We start from the raw sequence: 27,345 nt of genomic DNA, 5'->3' as shown, positions 1-27,345 counted from the left end.
GGAAAGAATTTTTTTAAAAAGCTCTTAATAAGTGCCTATTGTGTGCTATGCACCATGCCAAGAGCTTTACAAATATTTCCTTATAACCTTGGGAAGTAGGAGCTATTATTTTCCCCATTTCAGAATAGTCAAGGAAACTTAGACAGAAAAAGGGCAAGTGACTTGCCCAGGGTCATACATCTAGTAAGTGGATTTGAGTTCAGGTCTTTCTGGGTCTGGGACCAACACTTTACATCTTGCCTCCTAGCTTGCTTCCCCTTGGGAAGAAAAGATTCTGAGAAGAAACTGGTAGAAGAGAAACATGATGGCCTCGTGGTTGAAAAGGCTCTGTCCTGAGAGGAACAGAGGCCTGGACTTTAGACATCAATGACCTCAGCAAGTCCCTGCCATGAAGTCTATGACTTATCTCTTTTAAAAGAGCAGGAAGGAAGGACTTTCTCTCCTGCTTAACTCCCAGGGCTGCTGTAAGAATCTGAAAACACAACACCACAGAAGTGGTAGGGGTATCATGATCTAAACTGGGAATCATCTTTCATTTCTTACTTTTTAAAGTGTCAACCCTAAACCATGATTCTCGGTTAGCTCTGCCCCTCTTTGAATGACCAACATAGAGCATGGCACATCCAACTAATGAGACCACCGGATAAAGTGGAGGGAATGCTGAAGGCAGGAGGGTTTGAGTTTGAATCCTACCTCAGATGCTGTCTGTGAGCCCTAGGGCAAGAAATCAAACCTCTCAGCTTCAGTCTCCTCATGTATAAAAGGAGGAGGCTAGGTGTAATGGGCCTCAGATCACTTATAACTCTAAATCTTATGATAAGATCCTGCTTCACATACTTACTGGCTGTGAGACTCTGGGGAAATCTCTTCACCTCTAGGCCTCAGTTATTTTGGGAGGCATCAAGGCATAATGTATAGGATCCTGGAATTGGAGTTTGGAAGCCCCAGGTTCAATACTGCCTCTACTACTTATAAGCTGTGTGAAACTGGTCAAATCCCTTAACCATTTTATATCTGATGACTTGTAAATTTCCTTCCACCTCTCATTCCATGATCTTGTGAACCTAAACATCATTTAGTGGCTTTCATTTCTGTATTAAGGAACTTGGCAGAATGCAAGCAATAATGACTTTCTCATTGGCTCTTTCCTATCTGTGACATAGCAGTGACTATTCCTTTAACTCCTCCATTCTAAGGCTCTGAAATTTCCTCTAAATCAGTGATGGGCAAACTATGGCCTGCGGGCCAGATGGGTGGGGAAGGGGCCCCCTGAAATGCTCTATCCAGCCGGGGGACATTATTCCTAATCTGACGAATACAATGAGTAGGATACAGTACAATGAAACTTTGAAAGAGTTGCCTTAGAAACAGACTGACAGATGAGCACTTCCTATCCTTTGGCCCCCTCTTTAAAAAGTTTGCCCATCACTGCTCTAAACCCATTTGTCTACCCATGTAAACAATCCTGGTCTTTGAGAATCTCTTTATATGAAGTCCTGTATTTTAAATACCTATAAAACAGCATATATTATATTATATTTCAGGATTAAATTAAGATCCAATAAATTCACAACAATAAAATTGATGATGAAAATGAAACAATAAGGCCTGATATAAAATGCAAATTGTAGTAAAATTAAAACAAAATTTGTTTTAATAGTATTTTAGAGTTGATAGGAACCTTAAACTTAAAAGTAATCTAGGGGAAGCTATAGTTAGCTCACTAGATAGAGAGCCAGGCCTATAGATGGGAGGTCCTGGTTTCAGATCTGGACTCAGACATGTGACCCTGGACAAATGACTTAAACCCAATTGCCTAGCCCTTATAGCTAGCTCTTCTACCTTGGAACTGATATTTGTATTAATTCTAATACAGAAGGTAAAGGTTTTAAAAAAAATAGTCTAATTTATTCTCCACAATTTGAATAGGAGAAAAATGGGCTACCACAAGATTGATTGGCTTGCCCAAGGTTATGCAGGTCAATGAGTGGAAGAGCCAGGATTTGTCAAAGGCTTTTTCTGCATCCGTTGAGATAATCATGTGATTTCTGTTAGCTTGGTTGTTTATATAGTCAATTATGTGGATGGTTTTCCTAATATTAAACCATACTTGCATTCCTGATATAAATCTCACCTGATCATAGTGAATAACCCTTTGATCACTTGCTAGAGTCTTTTTGCTAGTATTCTATTTAAGATTTTAGCATCTATATTCATTAAGGAGATTGTTCTGTAGTTTTCTTTCTGTTTTTGGTCTGCCTGGCTTTGGGATCAGTACCATATTTGTGTCATAAAAGGAATTTGGTAGAACTCTTTTTTTCACTTATTTTGTCAAATAGTTTGTATAGTATTGAGATTAGTTATTATTTAAATGTTTGATAGAATTCACTTGTGAATCCATCTGACCCTGGGGATTTTTTCTTAATGAGTTCTTTGATGGTTTGTTCAATTTCTTTTTCTGATATGAGGTTATTTAAGTATTCTATTTCTTCTTCTATTAATCTTGGCAGTTTATATTTTTGCAAATAATCATCCATGTCACCTAGATTGCCATGTTATTGGGCAAAATAGTTCTTAATAATTATCTTAATTTCCTCTTCATTAGAGGTGAGTTGCCCATTTCATCGTTGATACTGTTAATTTGTTTTTTTCTTTAGATTAACCAGTACTTTATCTATTTTATTTGTTTTTTTTTAATCTGGGTATTTTTAATTTGTTCTCTTTCTAGTTTTTTCTTTTGCATGCTGAATTCGTTGACCTCTTCCCTCTCTTATTTGTTAATATATGCACTCAGGGATATAAATTTCCCCCCAAGTACTGCTTTGGTTGCATCCCATAGATTTTGATATGATGTCTCCTCATTGTCATTCTCTTCAGTGAAATTATTAATTGTTTCTATGATTTGTTCTTTAACCAACCAATTTTGGAGAATCACATTATTTAATTTCCAATTAATTTTTTATTTGCCTCTCCATGTACCCTTACTAATTATTATTTTTATTGTATTATAATATGAAAAGGATGCATTTGTTATTTTGCTTTTTTACATTTGTTTGCAATGTTTTTATGCCCTAGTACATGGTTAATCTTTGTGAATGTACCATGTGCTGCTGAAAAGGTGTATTCCTTTTTGTCCCTATTTATTTTTCTCCATATATCTATTAACTTTGATTTTTCTAAGATTTCATTCACATCTCTTACCTCTTTCTTATTTATTTTTTGGTTTGATTTATCTATATCTGATAGAGGAAGTTTCAGGTCTCCCACTAGTATAGTTTTACTGTCTGTTTCCTCCTTAAGCTCTAATACTTTCTCCTTTAAAAATCTGAATGCGATACCATTTGGTGCATACATGTTGAATACTGATATTTCCTCATTGTCTTTACTGCCTTTTATCAGAATGTAATTACCTTCCCTATCTCTTTTAATTAGATATCTACTGTTTTTACTTTGGCTTTGTCAAATATCATGATTGCCACTCTTTTCTTCTTTTTCTCAGTTGGTGCCCAATAGATTTTGCTCCAGCCTCTTTACCTTTACCCTGTGTGTCTCATGTGTATTTCTTGTAGACAAGATGTGGTAGGATTTTGGTTTCTGATCCATTCTGTTATTTGCTTCTGTTTTATGGGTGAGTTCATCCCATTCACATTCAGTTATGATTACCTGTGTATTCCCCATCATTTTGATTTCCTCTTAGGCCTGCCCTTTCTTCTTTCACTATTTCCTTCTACAACAGTGTTTTGCTTTTAATAAGTCCCCCTAATTCCCACCCTTATTTTACTTCCCTTTCCACCCCTCTCTTCTTATTCCCCTTTATTTTTCTTTAGAGTCTATTAAATTCCCTTCCCCCTCTCTTTCCCTCCCTTTTGATACTCCCCACCCCACTCCCCCTCTTGGTTTTTCCCTCTCAACTTCTCTGTAGGGTAAGATAGAATTTGATACCTCAGTGGATCTAGATGTTCTTCCCTCTCAGAGTTGCTTCCACTGAGAGTAAGGTTTAAGTATTACCTATTAAGTATTACCACTCTCTTCCTCTCCTTCTTATAATAGTATTCTTCCCTCCACCTCCCATGCGCCTGTTTAAGTGGTATAATTTAACCTATTTTTCTTATTCCTTCAAGTTTCTCTTGGTGCAATCTTCTATTTACCACCCCTCCCCCCCCCCTTTCTTTTTTTACATATCATCTTAAATCAGGTTTAAGCAGGATATAAATATTGTGTAGCCCCACCTCTTGCTCTCTCTTCCTGTGATCGTATTTGGTGGAGGTGATGTGAGGTGAGTGGTAGGAGAATCTACTCACATGGCCTTATATTTTGTTAGATAATTACCTTTTAATTCCTTTACTTCAAAGGATTATTAATAAACTTTTTAAAATATAATACTTGGAGTATTGGACATTGATTTAAATCCTACACAATGAAAAATTCCTCTAACTACTATGAGAGTGAATACAGTTTTTGAGAGTTACAAATATCATTTTTCCATAAAGGAATATAAATGATTTGACCTTACTAAATACCTTAAAAAATTTTTCCCCCTCTCTTTCTTGTTTGCCTTTTCATGTTTCTCATGAGTTTTGTATTTGGACATCAAATTTTCTGTTTAGTTCTGGTCTTTTCTTACAAATATTTGGAAATCTTCTATTTTGTTAAATGCCCATACTTTCCCCTGGAGGTATATAGTCAATTTTGATGGGTAGGTGATCCTTGGTTGTAGAACCAATTTGCTTGCCTTTCTGAATATCACATTCCAAGCCTTGTGGTCCTTTAGTGTGGAGGCTGCCAGATCCTGTGTAATCCTGATTGGTGGTCCTTGATATCTGAATTGTCTCTTTCTGGCTTCTTGTAATATTTTCTCCTTAGCTTGGAAGCTCTTGAATTTGGCAGTTACAATTCCTGGGGTTGTCTTTTTTGAGGATTTAATGTAGAGGGTGATCTATGGACTCTTTCAGTATCTATTTTGCACTCTTGTTCAAGAATATCAGGGCAGTTTTCTTGGATAATTTCTTGTAATAAGATGTCAAGGTTTCTGTTTATTTCCAGGTAGACCTATGATTCTCAAATTTCTCTCCTGGACCCGTTTTCCAGGCCATTCATTTTCTCAATAAGATATTTCATGTTTCCTTCTATTTTGTCATTCTTTTGACTTTGCTTTATTAATTCTTGTTATCTTGTGAGATCATTAGCTTCTACTTAACCAATTCTACTCTTTAAAGACTGGTTTTCAGCTATGATTTTTTTGATTTTCCTTTTCGGTTTGGTCTAGGCTACTTTTCATGGTTTCCAGCATGTTAATTCTGGTCTCCAATTTGCTTATCCTTTCATTTGATTTTTCTGGGATTCTTTTTCCAAGTGGGAGATAATGTCTTTTCAACTGTTATTTTCTTTTTGAACTATTTCTCACTTTTCTTTCCAAGTTTCTTCTATCTTTCTTACTTGGTTCTTAAACTCCCTTGAGAGCTTGTGACCAATTTCTTTTTTTCTTTCTTTTTTTTTTTTTTAAAGTTTGGATGTGTTTGCTTGTTTGTCGCCCACTGTTGTCTCCTCTGTAGTCTGCTGTTTTTCTCCTTAGAAGTTATCCAGGGTCAAAGTCTTTTTTTTTTTTTTGGTAGTTGTAGATTGTTGTTCTTGGGTGTTGATGGCCATTGCTGTGTTAGTTTTTTCTTTTCCTTCCCAGCAAGAAGTCTGAGGAGGGTAGGCAGGTCTTTGTGTATAGAGCTACAGAGTGGTTTTTGCACTGAGGCTATTTTTCTGTCTTCATCATCTGCCATGGGCAGCCCCTCTCTGCCCTATTTCTGTACCCAAGCTCTGCATTCCTCACCCACCTGGGACCCCAAGTCTTGCTGCCCTCAGGGGTAAGTCTGTGGTGTCCTTAGCCAGTCCCCCAAGAACCTAGCGAATGTCCTACACTCGCTCTGACCCTGGTGCCTTAGGTGGAGTGGGGGAGGGGTGATCAGCTTGTGCTTTGGTAGAAGTAATTTTACACCCTTATAGCATGGAAATGCCCAAGCCCTGCCTACCTTCAAGGCTGGGCCCTACAGTAGAGCCCCTTTGTTCATCTGATTTGGATTTTTTTTTCCTTTTGAGGTGCTTTATATTGTTTGGTGGTGAATAGAAGACCCTTGCTTCTACTCTGAGGCCATTGTAGCCTGGAAGTTCAAAGAGCCAGGATTTGAACTGAAGTCTTAAGGCTCCCAGATCTCATGTTCTATTCTGTAACAGTCCTCTGTGAAATTTAAATTGCAACCCATTGTATGGAGAAAAATACTTTGTTTTGTCCAGTCCAAAGATATTGGAATAGGCTTAGGGTCACAGGTTACTGAAAAATAGGAAAGAGCGTGATCATTAAAAGTTTGGTGCATCTACTACTTACTACTACTACTACTACTACTTTGTCTACTACTTTGTCTACTACTTTGTCTACTCCTACTTACTAATATTTATGTGATGCTTACCATATGCCAGATACTTTACAACTGTGATCTCATTTGATCAGGCTGTCTAGTTCTTTTTGAATGTTTCAGTATTTCTGATGAAAACTCTTTGTACTTGCAAAGGAGGTTGAGGACCTAGTAACAGCAGGATTAAGGAGGAAAATGTCAGCCCCTTGGAAGAAACAAGTTGAGAAGCATAAATTCATCACAAAAAATAAGTGAATGACAAATTGATTTTACACACAGCACTCTTTTGCCATCTTTTCTGTGACTTAACATTAAAATCCCTTTGGTTGGAGAAGAAATTCTTGACATATTAGTACTGTCTCAGCTGTGGGAGCCTTGAGACAGTTCAGGGCTGAGTATCAAGTGATTAAACATATAACTCTGTGATAATCCCTGAGAACAAGAACACTGAATATGAAGGCTGTGAGATGTTTTCATATCAAGATTAGAGGGCACATGCTTATAGGATGATAAGAGTTCTTGGAACTCATTCTATTTGATTGCTTTCAGGAAGGAACTCACAGACCTCTTAAGAAAACTGAAGGATGCCAATGGTAGATCCTTGACTGGGCTGACATTTGATGAAATAGTTCGCAGAGTTTCCCAAATGGTTGAACCTAAAAGATCTCAGGTAAGAAACTTTTTACCATAACCCTATGTGACATCCAAGAATAAAAATAGATTTAATCACATCAATTTCAAAAACTCAGGAAATCAATCATTTTTCCTAGAAGTTTCGAACTATTCATTAATAGTTTTAAAAAAAAATTAACTAGTTTAGCATTATTCTTGATACAGTGGTCTAGGCAACTGGGCATTGGTGAAAAACCAAACCAGCTCATCCTCAATTAAATTTACATTATTTTAAAGGAAAATAAAATCACTGGTTTTCTAGAAAAACCCATTTTATATAAAACATGCAGATTCAAATTCCATGTTTCTCCTGCTTTCTCTACTATTTTTTGAAACTTGTTACTGAAGATGCAAAAAGAACCCTATATTGTGGCTGAATTTATCAGGAATCTATGGGCCAAAATAAAAATCCCTTCTCTCTTAACCTTCTGCATACCATGGGGTCAATATACTTTAGAAGTTCTAAATGTTTTTGGATCTTAAACACATTCTATTTTTATTTTCAGAATCAAGTACAAGGAGTACAGAGTGCTGATTCTATTCCTTCTAGCCACCCTCAGTCCAAACCTAGCATTGATCAACCTCAACGTCCTGCCTGGAGACCACTCAACCCACAAGTCCCTGTGGCATGGGAAGGGACCAAAAACTTGGTAACTCAGTTTTATTCCACAAATTTTGATTTAAGTACCTACTCTGTGATAGACACTGGGAATACTAAGATTAAATAAGACTTTTCCTAATTTCAAGGGGCTTAAAGTTTAACAATGAGAGAGTGTTTAAAAAATATACAGAAATAATTGTAAAACAAGACAAGATGGCATAAACTTAAAGAAGGCATACAGATAAAGTGTCATGAGAAATGTCAGGTGAGAAAAACCACTTTCAGCTAGGGGAAGAAGCAAAGTCTTCATGGGGGCAGTTGTATCTGATTTGAACTTTGAAGGAAGGGAGGCTAGGAAAAAGAGTCCACTTAAAGCTTGGTAACCAGGGAGATGGAGGCTGGTGGGAAAGAAAGGACAATAGTAAGAGCAAAGGCTTGGAAATAGGAGAAGGTAAGATAAGGAAAGAAGGATGATGATAAGTCCCACTAAGTCAGAATATAGACTAGTGTGAGATGAGACTAGAAAAGTAAGAAAAAGAAATTATGCTAGGCTTTGACTGCTAGAACCAAGAGTTTACATATGATTTAGTTAGTAAGTTTGCTTTTTTAAATAGAGGAGTAATATGCTCTAGGAAATCGGAGCAAGAAGATTACAGAGTCATCAGTGGAGAGAGAGGGTAGTCTTGAGGCTGTTATACTTGCCAGGTGAGAGGCGTTGAAGGCTTGAACCAGAGAGGTAGCTTTGAGAATAGATTGAGTGTATATAGATGAAAGATAAATTTCAGAGGCAGATTGATAGGATTTAGCACCTGATTGGATTTCAGGATGAGAAATATGAAAGAGTCAAAGATTATTTCACATATAAGTGATATGAAGATGTTGGGGCAACTAACAAAAATGGGTAAGTTAATACATGGGAAAAAGGATGAAATAAGTTTGACATGTGAATTTGAGATACTGAAGAGGCATCCAGGTAGAGAAATTCAGCAAACAATAAACAAAATTATAAATGGGACTGTTCCGGGCACAGTTTGTTATTAATAAATAGTTATTGTTTGATTTATTGATTGGCTTATACAGTAAGAATAAAGTTTAGGCATAGTGATTAAAATTTGGAAGTTGTTCTTACAGAAGTAATTGTTAAAGACTTCATAATGGACATGGTATCTGGGAAACAGAAATTAGGGAGAGAAAAGATGTAGTCCAAGTATTATGTCTTAGAGCTCACCAGTGGACAAGATTATAAGAAAATGAAGAGTTAATAAAGAAGACAAACTAATATTGGTCAAAGAGGGTGGAGGAGAAACTTGTTAGTACAATGTCATGGAAATTAAGAGATAAAAGTGTGACTTTTAGAGAATGGTCAGTAGTGTTAGATACAAGAGATCAAAGAGAATGAGTCCTGAAAAACGGCCAGTAATTTTGTTAACATGAAAATGTTAACAAGAATGTTATTTTCATGTTAACATTTTTGATCTTAGAGAGCAATTTCAGTAGAGTTAGAGATGGGAAACTAGATCATAAGAGGCTGGGGAGAGAGCAGCTAGAGAGTGAGTTGAGATAAGGAATGTAGAATATTCTAAAAGTTCGTTTTCAGAGGAGAAGAGAACAAAACTAAGAGAGAAGCAAGCAAGGAAATACAAAGGAAATCTAAGTATATTTGTAGGCAAATGGGAAGGAAGGATCAGCAGAAAAGTTGAAGATATATGGGAAATAGGGATTGAATAATGGAGAAGGCTCCTCAGAAAAAAAACAGAAGGAATTAGTATCTAGAGCCATTGTTTCTGAATACATTGGCCAAGATGGTGTAGCATAATAAAGATAAGATATTCTGGCATGTATTTCATGTAGGGTGATGAAGAGGAGCCTTGTGTGATCTGCCATGATAATCTCACCCCAGAAAACCTATCTGTGCTGGCTTGTGCTCATAAATTTCATTCTCAGGTAAGTTGTTTTAATTCTCCAGTTTGCTATTTTAGTATCTGGTAGACTGCCATCAGCTCTCTAGTTTGCAGTATACCACAAAGAAATCTTCATAAAAGAAAAGAAAAACCAAATGCACACATATACACACATACACAGACAGAAATACATATAGGTATATGTGTATTAGTATCTTCTTGAGGTTTGTCCTCTTTGTTTACATTGGCCTTTCTGCAGCATTTGATACTGTTGGCCATCCTCTTCTCGATACTCTCATCCTTTGGTTTCCATGGCACTGCTGTCTTGTGTTTTCCCTGACCCTCTGATAGCTCTTTCTCCATCTCTTTCACTAGTTGTTTATGCTTTTCCTTATTAAAAGTGAGAATTTAGAGAACTGTGGGAATTGTGTAAACCAGACTGACTCCATATCTTGTAAAATTGACTCCATTTGAGACCAACATTTTGTTTTTCCTTAAATTCCACCTTCTTGCTAATTGTGGGAATTGAGTGATATCCTGTTTCACACCTGGGAAAGTCTATCTGCTTGTTTTCTTCTCTCCCAACTCTTAAAACTCTTTCATCTCCCTCCCAACTAGGTAAGGCCCTAATTGTTCTTCCAGTTATAAATCATATTACCTAATCTTGTATCTTAGATTTTATCCTGTTAATTATTTTCTCTTAGTGCATAAAAATCTATCTCCTTTTGTATTTAGGGTCCAGTGTGAAGCTGAGAGGCCTGGTCCCGATTTGTTAGGCAGTTTGCACACATTGCTTAATAAATCAATATGTTTAGAAGCTCAAATTTTTGTTTCCTCGTTACTTCAGATTTTGCTCTTCACAATCTCTTAAGGTTGTCTTTGACTCTTGTCTCTTCTCCTCTCTGTAATTTCACCCATTCTTCTGGCTCCAACTATTACTTCCACAAAGATGACTTAAACCAATACTCAAACAGAAGTCCGAGACAAATTTAGCTTGTTACAAGCAAAATATTGTGACAATGATTTAAGAAAGAGGGGAAATGCAGCAACAAAATATTAATTAAAAAACAAAAAGCTTCCTAAAAATTAGAATTGTCAAAAAATGGAATGCAATGCTTCTGTAGGTCATTAGTTCTCCAATACTAGAGGTCTTAAAGAAGATTCTGGAAAATTATGTCAGGGAAGAAATAAAGAGGATTCTCACAAGGGTTTGGATTAGATAAATTTTGAGATCTTTTCCAAGTCTGAGATGTTATGATTCTTAGTGGAATCATGAGTCTCTTCAAGGATAGATACACCATATGTTCATCCAGGGCACAGCAATGACTCTTAGGTCATTTTCTTGTCCTTTTATGCCATCCTTGCAGCAGGATTGTGAACACTAGGGGACTATTCCATTCAGCACCATCAGCTAATATATCATTTCCTCATATAATTATAATAAGTTCTGCACAAGACGAATCCAGTCACTTTGGGTTCTTTATGGGAAATTCTATTTACCATGCTCCATTACACAAGAAACTGGATTTTGCTTGGCTCCTAAAATATAATTGGCTAGAGACTTGACTAGTTTTCCTAAATCATCTTATAGATGGAGAAAGATATTAATAACAGTGGCAGAGATTTATACAGAGCTTTGCAAAATACTCAACCTATATCATCTCATTTAACCTTCCTGTGCTGCAAGAGCTACTCTTGTTTCCTTGTTACAGATGAGGGAACTGAGCTTCAGAGAGGCTAACTAGCTTACTTAATGTCACACATCCTGTAAGTATCTGAGGTGGTAGTCAGGTCCGGGTCTCCTGATTCTCACATTCTTTCTATCATACCAAACTCCGTCTTCTCAGAATGCTTTTGATTATTCCTCCTTATCCATTAAATATAGCTCTGATATCCATTGGCTGCATATACTATGCCATGTGGTGTTACTCACAAATCTTTCTAATGATTGCATCCTACTTGCATTGTTCTTAGGCACCAGCTGTCAAGCATTCTCTTCATATTCTCATATGCTTTACTCTGCAGAAAAACTAATACTACAATGAAGACAACTCTAGGAGTAAGAGTCAGAGTCAGAGTGGGCAGGCCCCCGCAAGTGTGGCGAAACAACATTTCAGTGGCACAAGTTGGGATGTGTGACTACTACTTCTTGTGTGCTATAAATATTCTATATCATTCTTTATCCAGAGGATCATATCCCCAGCTTAATGATGGCCTCCTATGATTACAGACACAAGAGCAGCTGAGCATGTTATCTAGGCTTCTTATATTTGCCTTTGAAGATGTTCAGAACCTGAGTGTTTGATGTTAGAAAAACATGAGGCAGGCAGGCCTTCTGTGGATTTTTGGCATTTATATAGATTAATCTAACTCTTGGCTCTGTTGCTATATGAGCACTATTGCTATACAATTTGTGATCTGGACTTTCTGTTTCAGAGATATAATATGACATAGGTAAAGATCATTCTCTATGAGGAAATTTTCTCAGGGAAGTGAACAATAGCCAACTCATTCAAGCCCTATCCATAAAAAAAAACTGTTTCAAAGATATATGACACCTAGACAAGAATTACATTTTGCATTTCTGCACTCCTATAAAGAGACATACACAGTATGCCTAATCCTGAACGATCACTTGAATTTTTAAAAGAGACTAGAAACTTAGGAAATAAGTTTTCATACAAACTTAGTATAATAGATGATGTTGCCTCAGTGAGTAGAATACAAGTCATCATTCAGTTTACCTTTTAGGGGTGGAATGAATTGTCCTATATTTTCTACTTTGTCCTTCCATTTCCCTCCTCCTTTCTCTCTGACATATGCACTCATTACTTCTTTCTCTGTCTCTTGTTGACAAATATAAAATAGATAGCCAGTAAATCCAGTAAACTGACTTGACTAATAGCCAGTTCATGTCCAAGAAGTCTTAAAGGAACGTTTTTCACCATTTGCCTGTTCTATCACTGTCGCCAGTGAACAGCCATTCTTGGAAATACATCCATCATCAGGGGATTTTTTTTTTTATCGGGGGATTTTTAATTAAAACATTAGCCCTTTTTGTTGATAGGTATTGAGTAAGTTTACAAAGTATCTTTTGAACAAAGGATAAAGAAGATATGTATCAGATAGTTATCTATACCCATGTATTGATGGTATATATGTAAGAGTTTTCAAAGTGATAGATACGGATGGATGATGATGATGGTTGACAGTATTATTTATATAAAGCCTTCTGTGTACCAGCTACTGTGCCAATCATTTAGCAAACATTATTTCATTTTTATCCTTAGAACATTTCTGAAAAGTAAATGCCATTATTTTTATCCCCATTTTCCAGATGAGGAAACTGAGGCAAACAGAAATTAGGTGACTTGCCCAGGTCACACAGTTAAGTGTCTGGCTGGATTTGAACTCATCTTCCTGATTCCTGGCCTGGAGCTCTGTCAACTATACTACTTAGCTGTCCCAGATAGGGTAGTAAAAGGTAGTGAAAACTGGATTTGAGAGATATAACATGCTTGTGGCCTTAAGATCTCCTTGGGAATTAAAGATAGGAAAAAAGAGAAGCATGTTGACATTTTCTTGAGCAGGGAAAGCACTGATGCCAACTACATTCCCTTCCCCCTAGGATAAGAGAGGGGCATGGATGCAGTGTGGGATGAGGTTAATGGCAGTAGAAAAGGGGATATGAAAGAACAACCATCTCAGTAATTTGTCAAGTAAGACTTGGGAAACACAGATAAAGGGTAACATCTTCCTTTGGTTTAGAAGTTATTTGAATATCACTGATGGGCTTGTCTTCTTTTTCATTTGTAGTGCATTAAACTGTGGCTGAAACAACAAGGGACATGTCCTACATGCAGACTCTATGTTGTACTGCCAGAAGATTTCCCGGTTCTTCCCAGCCGACACATACCCAAAATCTGATGCAAGGGAATGGATGGTGTCAAGGGAGATCAGTTTCTAGACTCCAGAGTTCTGCTTTGCCTTATTGTCTGATGTCATGAGGAGGTGTAAAGTAATGCATACAGCAGTTCCAATGCAGAGGAACTAGCTAACCAAAGAGAAGATTTCATAAATCTTCAGTTTTCAGTCTGCATTCATAATATCTAGGCAAATCTGGTTTTTAAAATTGCTGTCTCTATACTTTCCCTTTCTTTAGTAGGCATACTTTCCACTCTAAATGCAACAATTTGTAGTGTGCCAGCTTTTCAAACTAAGTCCTCTTTTCTTTAGTTTACCGTCATCTTCCTTCCAGTTATAACTATTTTCTTAAATGAAGACAATAAACTTAGGCAGGAGATTGAAGATGAGAGGTGAAGAAATAGGCACATTCAGAAGTTGTGAATGAAAGAAATTCACACATTATCTAAAAAATTCTCCTCTCCATTAATTTCAATCTAATGCTAATAGCAAAAAAAAAAAGCACAGTTGAATTATTTGAGTTTTTGCTTTTCCTCCTTGCTTCACCTTCTGTTGGAGATTCTCTTAAGTTCTGAATTAGTTGGAACCAAAAATCAGATTAAGGAGGAAGTCTGCACTTATAACTTCTACTGCCTTATCACCCTCTAATTCCTTAATTTTTAACAACTTGCCCTCTTGAAGTCCACCAATATTCTCCTTATTATCAAATCATTTTCAGTAGTCTGAATTTTCTGCAGCATTTGTCACTATTCACCAGTCTCTTCCTCCTCCTTTGGCTTCTGTGACTTTAGTTCTCCTACCTTTCTCTATCCATTCAGTAATTCATTCAACAATTTTTTTTTTTGGCCCCTGCTGTGTGCCGAACAAACACTTTGCTAGATTCTAGGGGAAATTAAAAGCAAAAGTTTACATAAGACACTGTTACTCCTTTCATAGCTCTTACAGTTTAGTGGAGGAATAAAACATAAGTACAGATAATTATAATACAAAATATTTTAAAATTACATTACAGGGTGGTAGAATAAATTGATCTTTCTCTTTTTCTCCTCTGCCCCCGTTAACTCCCCACGATATAGGTGTTTCTTCAGATTTTTCTCTTTACCCCATTCTCTTGCTACCTACGTGCTCACCTTAGTATCATAAACCACTCTCACAAAAAATAATTCTACATAGATGACTGAAATCTGTGGCTTCCTTCAGCCTTCATCTTTCTCCTAAACCCCATTTCTGTATTTACTACCATTAGCTGATCATCAGCTCTTTGTTCCATTAGCTCTTCAAACTCCACATCAAAAACTCATTTTCTACCCTGAATCAGATCATTTTCTTGATTTTGAGGTTTCTGTTGATAGGTCCACCATTCTCCCTGTCTTTGTTTTCCCTTTTTCTTTCTCTACATCTAATCAGTCACCAAGTCCTGTCATTTCTTCATTCACAATATCTTTACCCTTCACTCTCTCTCTGTTTCCACCTCCCCAGTTCATGTTTCTGTCATCTCTTGCTTGGATTACTGCCATAGCCTTCTACCTTTTTCTGGCTAGACCAGACTATTTCCTCTCTGTTCAATGATTATTTCTTATGTTTCTCATCCCTTATCTTATGCTTCCATTACTCCCCTTACCTGAAATACCTTACCACCAGGCACCTTATTTTCCTGTCAAAGTTTTCTGCATTCTTTAAGGCCCAATTCTAATGCCAACCCCTTTATAAGGCTTCTCTGAACTTCTTACCAGTCAGTTGTGATTTCTCCCATATCTGAACCCTGGTTACATGGTTGTTGTTTTTTTTTAATTAATTTTCTGTGGCACTTCTACTTTGTATTATTTTTGTTTATAAAAATATATTCTCTGCCTACTTCTAGACCATAAATTCTTTGGCAAAGCCTTAGAAGAGGCATTGTTTCCTTCCTGGGGGTATGCATTCCTTCGTACTGGAATAGGTTAGACTAAATTCCACCCCTTGTTGTTCTCTACTGACTTGTTCTCATGGGCACTGGGGGGATTTGACGGGGGACTTCTAGAACAGAAGAGGCTAGGTGTCCTCCCTTTTTTTCCATGACTACTCAAAGTAGGGCTATCTCTACTGGGTCCACTTTCCTTCTCCCCACTTTAGAGATCCTTTCCCCCTCCAATATTCCCTATCCACTTTAACTCTAACTCTGCCCAGTCCCTCTTCTCCTCTGCCCTTTGGAACCACTGTTAACAAATTTCTTCATTCTAGTTTCATCTCCTCACATTCCTTCTCTGTTCTGAAGACCTCACCCTTCTTGGCACCCACTACAAGTTTGGCTTCTCCCATACTCCCTCTTGCACAGGGACAAGAGGAATTGGTATATTTCTTGCTCTCCACTGCCATTTTCAGACCCTCTCTTGGCCACCATGCAGGACTTAGCTCCTCTTCTTTTAAAATTCACTTCATGCTGTCCAAGTCCTGGGTGTTTGTTGTTGTTGCTGCTGCTGTTTGTTATCACTCCAAGTTGCTTTCCCTTTTTCTTAGTAGCTGGCTTATTGCTTTCCCTACCCAAAAAACTCCTGTTCTCCTGATGGCCATGCCTTCTAGTTTCTTAACTTCCTTAACTCCAACGATCTCTGTTCAACCACAGTCAGGGTCCAGCTCTAAAGCCCTCTGTTCCCCAACTAAATCCACCTTAGGTGCTGGAATTTCTAGTTACAAATCTGGTCAGGACAACAATTGGCATGTTTTTTTCCATTCTGTATCAACTATAATCCCTAGAACAGGGCCTTTCATGAAAATAACTTCACAAATAAGTACTATCAAATAAGGCAGAGGAGGGGATAGTTCATGGAAGGAGGGCTTCACAAAATTGAGCCACAAATTAGAAAATTGTTTAATAATTGATAATATGTTCACTTATAGACCTGCCTTCACTGAGTCTTTTTTCCTCCCTTATAATAAATCTCCAAATTTCACCCATTTGACCCTTCTGGATAATTTAACTATATGTACTATATTGTTATACTCTTATAACAATGGATACTTGGGCTAAGCCCCATCACCCAAATCTTAACATGGAAAACTGTTATAATTGTAACTAAGAGCTCTATTCCTATTAAAGTGAAGATAGTGTTAAGTCCTGGTCCTTTATACCAACTCCAGAATAACAAGAATTCAGTTTGTTTGTGAGATGAATGTTTCTCATGTCATAGTCTTAAATTTACTTACCTGTGGACCTTAAGTCAGCAGTTTTCCTTGTATGCTTTAGACCAAATGTGTCATTAAACTTTTAATTCTCTCTGAGTCTTTCTTTTAAAATCTTAGCATAACTGTATTTGCAACCAGAAAGTTTTTTTCAAAGGGAAATCAAATCATCTAATCTTACAGAGTAATAATATTTGACATTTATGTTGTGTTTCCATTATTATTGTACACTTTCTTCACAATACCTATGGGGCAGTTAGGTGGCTCAGTAGACAGAGCATTGGGCCTTGTAAAGATGAAGGGCAAAGGGAACAATCTTGGGGGGAAGGAATGTTGCAAGAGGAGGAGCATGAGACAAGACCTTGTATAAACCTGGAAACCTTCATCCCCTACCCAAAATTTTCCTACACCCGTCTTAGTATAGACTAGATAGATTATAGTAGATATAAGGAAAGTTAAGGATTTATTGTATTGGGGGAGGAAACACAAGATGGAAATAGGAAATAGTCATTCATAAGTTAGGTGGGACTTTTAGTAAAAGTCCCACAACACAAAACCGGGATACTGTAAGGATGAAAGGCAAAGAGAAGAATCTTGGGGGGAAGGAATGTTGCAAGAGAGGAGCATGAGACAAGAATAGCAGTTGAGAGAGCAGAGGATTCTGGGAAGGATTCCTAAGAACCAGGTCTTTGGTGGGAAGAGCTTGAGGGGAGTGGAAAACAGGAGCAAGCTCTGAGCAAACCAAAGGCCAACCTGTGAATTTCCTCACCTGGAAATAAAGATCTGATAACCTGTTCTTTGTCAGTGGACATATTCTCATGTCCAAGACTATGCCAGCCTGTCTTTTGAGGATTTTCTGGACTCCATCTGGGAGTCCAGAGAGTTACAGAGAGCCCCTACACAACTGAATAATAGTCATAGCTGATAGATAAGACATAGAAATAGAGGGAAGGATAGGAGAAGCTTTGGTTTTTGAGACTGAATTGTCTTCCCAGAATGAAGGACCTGAGGGGTTAAACATTAGGGCAACTGATTCCCATTGACCACCATCCTTATCCATCACCCTGATACTTTTAATAAATACATTTGATAGATAGTGTTCAAGGATCATTGAGGGACAAGAAGGGAAGGAACTACCACAGCTTTGCCTGGCTGAATCCATCTTTAAGCCAGACCCACTATGGTGCCATAATTGATCCAAGGGGAGGTTTGTGTGAGCCCCGGTTCTGAGCAACACTGAACTGGGTCACTTCATACCTCATCTTGTGTGGAAGCCTTCTGTAACTGTGGACTGAAATGTGCAAAGGGGAGCAGGCAATTGGAGTTGGAAGGGACCCTGAAACAGCCCAGCAGAATGTGCCCGTTCAGAATTCCATTTGGAAGGGGCCAGCAGCAAGAGGTGTTTGGAAGAGGCTTCTCAACTGTCACTTCACTCCTGACTGGAATGGGACCCTGGGGAGTTGGTTCTTGGGTTGGGAGGTTTTGATTTTGGGGTGGATCCTGAGTGAATTGGGCTCCTCTGTACTTTGATTAGTGATTATTGGGAGATCACAACTACTAACATCAATTCCTACTATCTTCATTTACCAACAAAGAAGACATTGAACAGCCATTCTCCAGTTTGGCTGGAGAGCTCGAACTCCTGGGGTAGCTGGCTTGAATGAGGGGGATCCCTTCCCTGATCCTGCTTAAATCCATTTATGCTGTTACTTCCCTCTTATATTAGTTTAGAAATACTTGATAGGAGATTGTAGGGGGAAGAGAGAGTGAGCTACTGTATCCAAACCACAGAAGTCCAGAGCAGCTCTCTTGGGGAGAAGACTTGGCTGATAGTGAAGTTCATCCTTTCCCTCCTTCCTTTATTCCCCTATACCTTTTTTCCCCTGTTCCCTGAATTTACTTTATCCTTTAATAAACCCCTGATAGTTTGATACTTAGAGTCTGGAGCAGTTACATTGAGGGGGGAGGTGACTGATCTTGTGGTTGAGAGGAGGAAGACCATTACCTGACTCCATCTTGAGGAGTAAAGCTACTTGTACTTAGGAGTTGGGGGAGGTTTGTCTCAACAGGGTTGGCTCTGAGGGTGGGATCCAACCCATTAGGGTCACAAATGAACCCTAACACCTTCCTTCAACATCCCCACTATAGCTTTGCCAGTTTGGGAACCTCTTTGTTTCCTCATAGGTCTTCCCTGGGGTGGGGATGAGTGATTAGCTGATTTGGCCCATTGAAAGCTAACAAGGGGGGAGTCTATTTACACCCCCCCCCCATCAATACTCACCCCCATACACTTCCCTCTAACCTTTGAGGGCTAGCACACCTTCCCTGGGTCCCTCATCATCTGGGTGGAAGACCATAAAACCACCCTAGTAGTGGTGGCTCTATTAGTGAGAGAAGAGAATTACCACATTGACCCATCTCTTTCCCTCCTAATCCCACTCTATCTCAGCCACTAATACAGCCTAGAATCAGGAGGACCTGGTGGCTTTAGACACTTAACTCCAACTGCCTATACTTTACCACTCTTCTGCCTTAGAATTGGTACTAAAACAGAAGTTAAGAGTTTGAAATCAAAACAAAACAAAATACCTGTGAGGGAATCACCAGTCCTGTGAGTGCTCCTTTCCCCATTTTTCCCCCATTTTGCTGCTTGAGAACAGACATGCAGATGGGATGGAAACAGGTGGTGGAAGAGAGAGAACATTGGTTTCTGAATCAGAAGAGTTTTGAATTGGGAGACAGAGGGCCTGGACTCAAACCCTGGCTTGGTCAACAAGTACCTGTGGAACTTGAGAAGAATCTCTTAGCATTCTGGGCCTTATAGTTTCCTCATCTGAAAAATGAGGGGGTAGGGTTAAACTCCAAGGAAATATCCCTAAGTTTGAGCCTAACACTGGGAGTCAGATCCATGCTCCACATTCATCCCAGAACTGGTGAGGATGGATGCCCTAGGTCACTGTACCACTGTTTGGAGGCCTCTTCCACCTTGCTAGTTCACTACATCTCTGTCCCAAATCGCTGTAACCATGTTCCAGCCCTTCGTCTCTGCTGAACTAGACCTTGCACTGCCTATTCAGCCTTGGTTGATCAGATCATATGAGAAACAACCCATTAGCTTTCCATAACCATCAGATGTCTAAACACCAGCTTTGTTGTCATTAGTAACTTACCCAGGATGTAAACTTCAGATAACTTTTCTGAAGCTGGAACATCAACTCTTAGACCTCTGGCCACTAGGACCTCATCTGAAAAGGGTCTTTAATGCCTTTAACTGGGGACCGAGTATGAGTACATGGTCCATACCACAGGAAATTGGACTGCATCCCCTGCCATTTGTTTTAGTCACTAAGACTTTCAGAATACCCTGAATTTATAAAAGAGGATGTTCTGCCTTCTCTCCCTTCTACCCTGATGTTTGAGTAAGAACCGACATCAACTGAGCTTCAGTCAAAAAATACTTACCTTTCCCTTCTTATGTCTAGCAAACCGCTACTTCCTCTTCTAATTTCTGTCACTCTTAGTTGGTTTTCAGTCATGTGAAAACCTCCATCCCTTAGAATCCTGTGTACCCTTATCTCTCTTCCCCATTCCCCTCTGCCCTCCTCTCTCTCCTCTTGTACCCTTATCTCTCTTCCCCATTCCCCTCTGCCCTTCTCTCCTCTATCCTGAAGTTATTACTTCCAGAGCTTCTGTTCTTATGTTAACAAAGGCTGCTTTATCTCACAAACTTCCATCTTCTTACTCATTAGAACCTGACTTTCTATTCTCCCTTTCCCTCTAGAAGACATTGCAATCTGGGAAACTCTTTACAATATTGGTTTTATTTTTTCTCATGCTTCATAATGCCTAGGGAAAATAAGCATTCTCCTTCCTTTTCCTTGCTTCTTCTAGACCTTCCTTACAGAGCATCTCCTTTTCTGAGGTTTTGTCCTACTTATATTACCTTATCTGGATATTGATTGTTTTTATCTAACAGGTCCTGACTAATTCCTTCTTTCTCAAGGGGTTTGGCACCTGGATTACAGCTTCCTCCATTCCAACCCCAGCCCTCATACGTAGGAACTTAATATACGTAGTGATATCCCCTCAAACACTAGCCTTTTAGTTCATCAACTTCCTCAATTTCAATAATAAATACTATCACTCTTTGTTGGCCGCAAATATCTCCTATAAGAGCTCCATTTCCATGACCCCTGTTATATTCATAATCTGGGAAGTGATGGATGCCACCTTGAATGACAGGGAAGGCAGTTGGAAGATATGGAATGTTCCCAGGTTCCGTGAGCCAGGGGCAAACATTGGTTGGATCCATTGTATAAATACCCCTGACAGCCACTTGGAGGAGGTCTCTCTCTGGGCTCTGGAGGTCTTTGGAAGAGGCAATCTCTGAGTGGGTGGTGAAGGGAGGCAGAGAGGTCTATCAAGAAGAGGGTAGGAATAGATCTGAATATTTCCTGAAAGACTGTGAGAGCTAGTGCATCACCAAACAGTGGTAGTGAGAAAGCTGAGAGAATAAGATCACCAACACAGCTGCATCAATAGTTTTCCCTATTCTCTGGCTTGGCTGTGGCCAGGCTGGGTCAGAGGTAGTGGAGAGAGTAAATCTCCAGCTTCCATCTGATTAATAGCCTCCAGTCCTGATTGTCAACTAGTTTATAGATAATAGATTGATAGGGTCTCCAATCCCCAATCCTTGTCCTGTTTACCCTTTCCCTGATTAGATAAAGAGAGCTCAACAAGTACCTTCCTGAGTGGCCCTTATATCAAGACCCTTAGGGAGGGAGTCAAACGCAGTCAGATACTAAACATCATCCAAGGCAAATCAACAGCCCAATAATAATCTATCCAATCCCAGCTTGGACCTGGAAAGGTTACCTATTTATCTAACCTCTCCAGGGTCTTTCTTGGGCAACTGTTAGAGAGAAAGGGGTACATCAACATTATTGTACATCTTCATCTCCCTAGGACCCATTTTTGTTTATAACACCCCAAACTGAAATTTTTCTATTGATCAAAAACTTTTTTTTCATCTCTCTTGTTTCCCTTCTATCTGGTAAACAATGTGTAAATTATCTCAATAACTCTATTGATTTTCTAGAGTTGCCCTTTGATGTGTGATGAAGATAGACTCTCTACCTGGGACTCACAGTGATTTGGAGAAAAGGATTGCCTTCATGAACTAAAGTAACCTGAAAAAACAAGCTTTCCTTGAAAATTACAATCTGGCTAAAGTGGCCATAGGAGTCAGATCCCTCAGCCCTGGCATAGTAGACTGAATTGTGTTTCAATCTCTTCAGGCTCATTCTCTACTAGTTCTCACAGTCTCTCTGGGAGGATCTAGCCAAAAGTTCTTTGGCTTTGCATCGACGTGCCTAGTTTCAAACCTGTTATCTCTGGTCACACAACTTCTATCCTTGGTCCCAGACTCACTATCTCAGACTGAACTATTTCAGTATTATTCATGGTTACATTTAATCTTGGTCGATGAATCACCTGCCGACATTGCTGTTCTATACCATAGTGTATTCCCAAGTATGGGAATTGATTAGTTTATGCTTGTTTTCATATTAAAGAATGTGTTACCACATCCCCAAAATATGCCCTGTCCCTGGGAACTCTCTGCCCATACTACCCCAAACCCTCCCTGGATCAGCTCTTTCTAGCCTCTTTCTCTCCCTTCACTAAGAATTATAAAAGTACCTGCTGGTCAACTCTACTTTGAGTTTTTTTATTTTAGATCCATTTGCTCCTATGCATACATATGTCCTTGCTTAATACTGTTTTTCAGGCACTTGATATCTCTTGTTTTTCTTTCTGTTCTGGGAAAGTGGGACAGAGATCTTGGTCAAAGCCTGTGCTTGTCACAGAGCTTTAAGGTGTAGCTCCCCTTCGAGAGACTAGTCTGTGCCTCAGTTTACAACACTCCTCATCCTAACCACAATTTTAATCACTCTACTTCCATCACTCGTATTTTGATTGTACTTTGTGCCCTTTGAAGTCTTGTCTCTACAGTTACCTAGTCTAACTCTATGCTATTCTCCTGCTCCCTTGTCTTATCTCCAGTCATGTCTTGCTAAAACCCAACTCTAGGTTGCTTCACTGTCCTCTGATTTGTCTCCATCCTCAATAGAAAACCTCACCTTCTGGGCAAATCATTTAAGTGCTATTTGTCTCAGTATCTTCGATTGTCAAAAGAAGACAATAGCACCTATCTCCCAAGGTGGTTAATATCAAATAAGATAATTATAAAGCATTTAGTATGGAGGCAGCTAGGTGCCACAATGGGGAGAGCACTGGACTTAGAATCAGGAAAACTTATTTTCTTGAGTTCAAATCCAGCCTCAGATACTAACTGTGTGACTCTGAACAAGTCACTTAACCCGGTTTGCATTAGTTTTCTCATCTGTAAAATGAACCAAAAAAGAAAATGGCAAACCATCAATATCTTTGCCAAGAAAAATACAAATGGAACCACAAAGAGTCCAACACGACTGAACATTAACAAAAGTGCTTTGTAAATGTTAGCTGTTTTCTTATGATCTCTTCTGCCTAGACATCTAAGACAATCTTCCAAGTGTCTCTTTCCTTTAGTATCTATGCAAAGAACAGTGATTCTCTTTTTAAAAAAATTTTATTTTGAATATTTTCCCCTAGTTAATGTTTCATGTTCTTTCCCTCTCCCCTAATACCCCCTAATCCCACTTAGCTGATGCACAATTCCACTGGGTTTTACATGTATAATTGATTAAGACCTAATTCCATACTATTGATAGTTGGACTAGAGTTAAGTGATTCTCTTTTTGAAGATGATATTTTTACAAAATTGTATTGGCTGGCAAAACAATTTTCAATTTAGTTCAACAAACTTTGTTGAATTAAACAACCACAAGGTGCTCATCACTTTGTAAGCAATGGAGATAAAAAAGACAAAAACAAAGAAATCCCTTTCCTCAAGAGTTCATGTTCTCCTGGGAGAATACAATATGTACCCAAGTGATACAAAATAAATTTCGAGAGCCTGGAAATGTTAAAAAACAAGGGGGATTCACCATGAAAGTGAATAAGCTTGGGATGGATCCCCAGGAACTGATGGGGAGGTTACCAATGGCATTTTCTTGGAGGCTGGCTTTAGGATTTTTGAGAGAAACTATGATTGTGGCTTGACTAACTGATTTCCAGTTTGTTTCCTTGGAAGATGTAGAAACTAAGTGTGATTTGGAAAAGGGAGACCTTTACTCAGAATAGAGCCAAATTGCAGTCTTCTCCTGTTACATTAACACTGATGGCAGTCAATCAATATTTTCCAAAGGGCAAAAGTATAGCTGTTGGTAATCTTTTATTTCCAAACCTCATTTTGTTCAGGTTAATTTAGAACATGTCTCCAGGGTTGTATCATCTTAAAAACCATGTAATTTTACAATCACCATTAGGATAGCAACATCATAATAAGAACTCTCTGCAGTATCATTCTGGCAAGGCTATGTGTTTGAATGAAATATTTCCTTCATAGGAAATGTTTGGATCCTGGTTACCTCCTTTTGAACTACAGAGTATGACAAAGCAAGAAAAAGACTTACACAAGACTGGGTGGATATGGGTCAGGGGGCTCAAAAGCTAATTGACTATTCTGGCCAGACACAGACTGTAGCACGTTAAAGTGTGCAAAGCACTTTATGTCTATGCCTATGGTCTTCTCTGTATAGATATTTTCTCCCCCCCCCCACCCCAAAAAGAATGTTAGCTTCTTGAAGATAGAAACTGCTTCATTTTTCGACTTTCTTTCCTCATTTATATAGCAGATAGTGGGTGCTTAATATATGTTTCTTGACTGATTGAAAGAAGTATGAATGTTGGACAAATGACTCATAGATTACAGAGCAATGAATTGTTTTCTTGAGAGTTAGCATCTCCCAAAGAATCCAAGTTTTGGGGCAGAATTTTTTTAAAAAAGTAGCTCTTTTGGAAGCTAGATTTTAGGGTGGTTCAGTCAAAGAAGTTCAGAGAAATCCAGTCATGGAATTTAGGGAAATGCATATAACTTGCTTAGGGTTTGAGAGGCTTCCAAGAAGCAGCTTTGACTTGGAACTTTGGGTTTGTAGCTGGACTATATTTCCACGGAGAAAAATATATTCCCAAGGATCAGCCCTAGGGGAGATAAAGAAGTGAGCTTGAGACTGTAATGGGCTAGAATTGAAAGTATTCAGCTGAGCCAAGCTGACTCCCTTCATTTAGCTGAGTGTCTCTATTTTACCTAACTTATAGTATAGAATTTCACAGCTTTTCATAAATGTATGTACCTTGTATAAAGAAATTGCCACAGGCAGGATAATTTCAAGTCTTTATAGCCATCTTCTAGTCTCAGTCCCACTGGAAGTTTTTCCTTTTCTCATTCTCCATCTGCCATAGACCAGAGTTATTGGAATAATAACTTTTTCTAATTTTTGTCTTCTCTTTCTTTACCTGGTCCATTCCATTTGGCCATCCCAATGGCTGTACCTCCAACTTTCCCCTCACTAGTTCCCCCTAAATTCTTAGCCTATTGCCCCATATATTTTCCTTTAATTCACCTGAGACAAAAACAAGAATTTTAAAAAATCAGTTTGAAAGTCAAGAGGGAGAAAGTAAAATAAAACAATTTGAGATTCAGAAGAAATAAATTAAAGAACTAAACATTGAAATCCTACCAAAAACAATCTTAATCTAGTTCACCAAAAGTGGCACAGCTTCCTGAGCTAACTTTTGTCCCTAGTATCAATCTAGGTGACTGCAAATTGGACAGTCTCTCTATTTCCTTAAGAGACAGAACTATATTTCACCATTCCCTCTTAAATCTCCAGTTCAGTTTGGAGATCTTTTCTTCTTAAAGATGGCCTTTTTTAGAGAGCAAATAAAGGAGAAGTCTACAGGTAGGACAGAGTTTTCAAGAACTAGGCTCCCTTTTTCTTTATAGTTTATATAACCAAATTCTTCAAATTATAGTAAAGTGGACCTTTACCAAAAATATTTTGAATTGCCTTAGGTACAGTATAGGACTATAAGATCAATCCTATGATAATACTCTAAGTTAAGGGGATGGAGTGAAACTACAAGTGGGTTATTCATATGGTAGCCCCAGAAGTAACCAGAAGAAAACTTGGATTGACTTCTGCTCTGTGTTATCCTCAGGAGTTTTGTAAATTCCTCCAATTACAAATATGCCTCTAGCCATAATGAGAGACTTTGGATTCCTGTATCACAGCATGAATTTTTTTATTCCCTTTACCAAGCAAAGATCCTGCCCCAGGTTGGATCACTCAGGGAAATAAATAGTGATCATCCAAAAGGGAGAAGAGATGACTAACACGAGAGAGACAGACTGAGGAACAGAGACTATAATTCTAAAGTGGGGAAGCAGAAATGCTTTGATCTAAGGAGAGTTTGGGGTTGTGTCGTCAGTAATGAAGACAATATCAAGGTTGAATTTTGGGATCATGATTTTATTCCAGGTCAGCAAATCAAGGTCAAGTGTGGTGATGTTCCCACTTTCTTCTCATTTGGAAAGTTGGCAGCAACGAGCACTGGTCCAGTCCATGCCTGAGCACTGACAATGACATACGTTGTCCCCTCGAACATCCCAGGAGCCACAGCCATAACCACAGGCACAGCCAGTGACTATAAACCCTAAAAGGAGACAGAAACACTCTGAACTCTTAGATGCTAAGACAAGGGAGAGCTCTCTCTCCACCTGGCATAGGTCCCTGTCACCATTCTCCCTCATTGATAGCCAAAATGCACTAGTGGGTGAAGGAATGGAGTGGGGAGACAGATGGGGAAAAAGGGGCCAGAGAAGGTGAAGAAGCTTGGAGAGAGGGTTTGAGAAAAGAGAAGAGTTATAAAGAGATATAAGAGAGGACAATCAGGAGAGTGAGAGGGCAGATGTAAAGCAAACATCCCCAGCATCAACTTCCAAGACAAAATGGAAATAGCCAGCAAAGATATTTGGTGAGAAGAAATAAATGAATCCAAAATCCTAGTGCATTAGAAGAATTGGAGCAGAGGAAAGCCAGGGCAAAATCTGGATGAACACAATATCTCAGGAAGTGAGGATGAAAAATGCGTATCTTTCCTCTAGTCACCTACCTGCTGGGCAAGTGGCCAGTGTGCCTCGGGTGACCACACTTGTACAAGAAAAGCGTGCCTGACATCCAAGCTCTGAAAGGCAGGTAAAGAGAGGTTAGAATATTCCTTGCTTAGCCTCACTCTACAAATCTCATTCATTCTCTTGTTTCCCCAAACCTGGACACTGGATCTTGGCCCCAGGGACACTCAGGGTTTTAAATTGTGACCTAGGACCAACAGGAAGATCGTTTTGAACTGAAGGAGTAAGATTTGGTTTGGAGATGGGATTGGGATCTAGGACCAAGAGTATGGGCTTCCATACTCTGATTCCTGCAAAGTCTATTACCTGATGAGGCAAGAGATTCCTTTATTTTTTTCTCCACAATGGAGTCCAAGGTGCAGTCAGCATGACTAGGGGACATCAGTGCTAGAAGGGGGATGAGGATGAGCAGGAGAAAGAAGGCAGGTTTCATCTTGTTAGAAGGCTGTGTTCTGCAGGGAGAAAGACAAAAGCTGGTGAAAAGTGAAGAAGATACCTCCTCATTTCCCTCAGAAGATAGCAGCGACTGCAAAACTGGAGAATAAATAG

General features: G+C 38.8%; 1 protein-coding gene and 1 pseudogene across 2 annotated transcripts in view; one reads left to right on the top strand and one right to left on the bottom strand.

Annotated features, from left to right (window-relative positions):
• The window catches only part of DZIP3 (DAZ interacting zinc finger protein 3), a 119,465-nt gene extending 105,963 nt beyond the window's left edge, over nt 1-13,502 (top strand). For both annotated transcript variants that reach the window (XM_044670104.1, XM_044670103.1), the window contains exons 27-30: nt 6,951-7,071; nt 7,580-7,723; nt 9,526-9,618; nt 13,392-13,502. In XM_044670104.1, the coding sequence (XP_044526039.1) occupies nt 6,951-7,071; nt 7,580-7,723; nt 9,526-9,618; nt 13,392-13,502 (469 nt within the window). The remainder of the gene's footprint in view (nt 1-6,950; nt 7,072-7,579; nt 7,724-9,525; nt 9,619-13,391) is intronic.
• Nucleotides 13,503-26,144: 12,642 nt separating this feature from the next.
• Nucleotides 26,145-27,345, bottom strand: part of LOC123241574 — a 7,181-nt pseudogene continuing 5,980 nt past the window's right edge.

This window comes from Gracilinanus agilis, chromosome 3 (genome assembly GCF_016433145.1).
Source record: "Gracilinanus agilis isolate LMUSP501 chromosome 3, AgileGrace, whole genome shotgun sequence".
Lineage (NCBI taxonomy): Eukaryota > Metazoa > Chordata > Mammalia > Didelphimorphia > Didelphidae > Gracilinanus > Gracilinanus agilis.
Note: the sequence above shows the minus strand (reverse complement) of the source record. Positions and strands in the feature narration are given on the sequence as shown.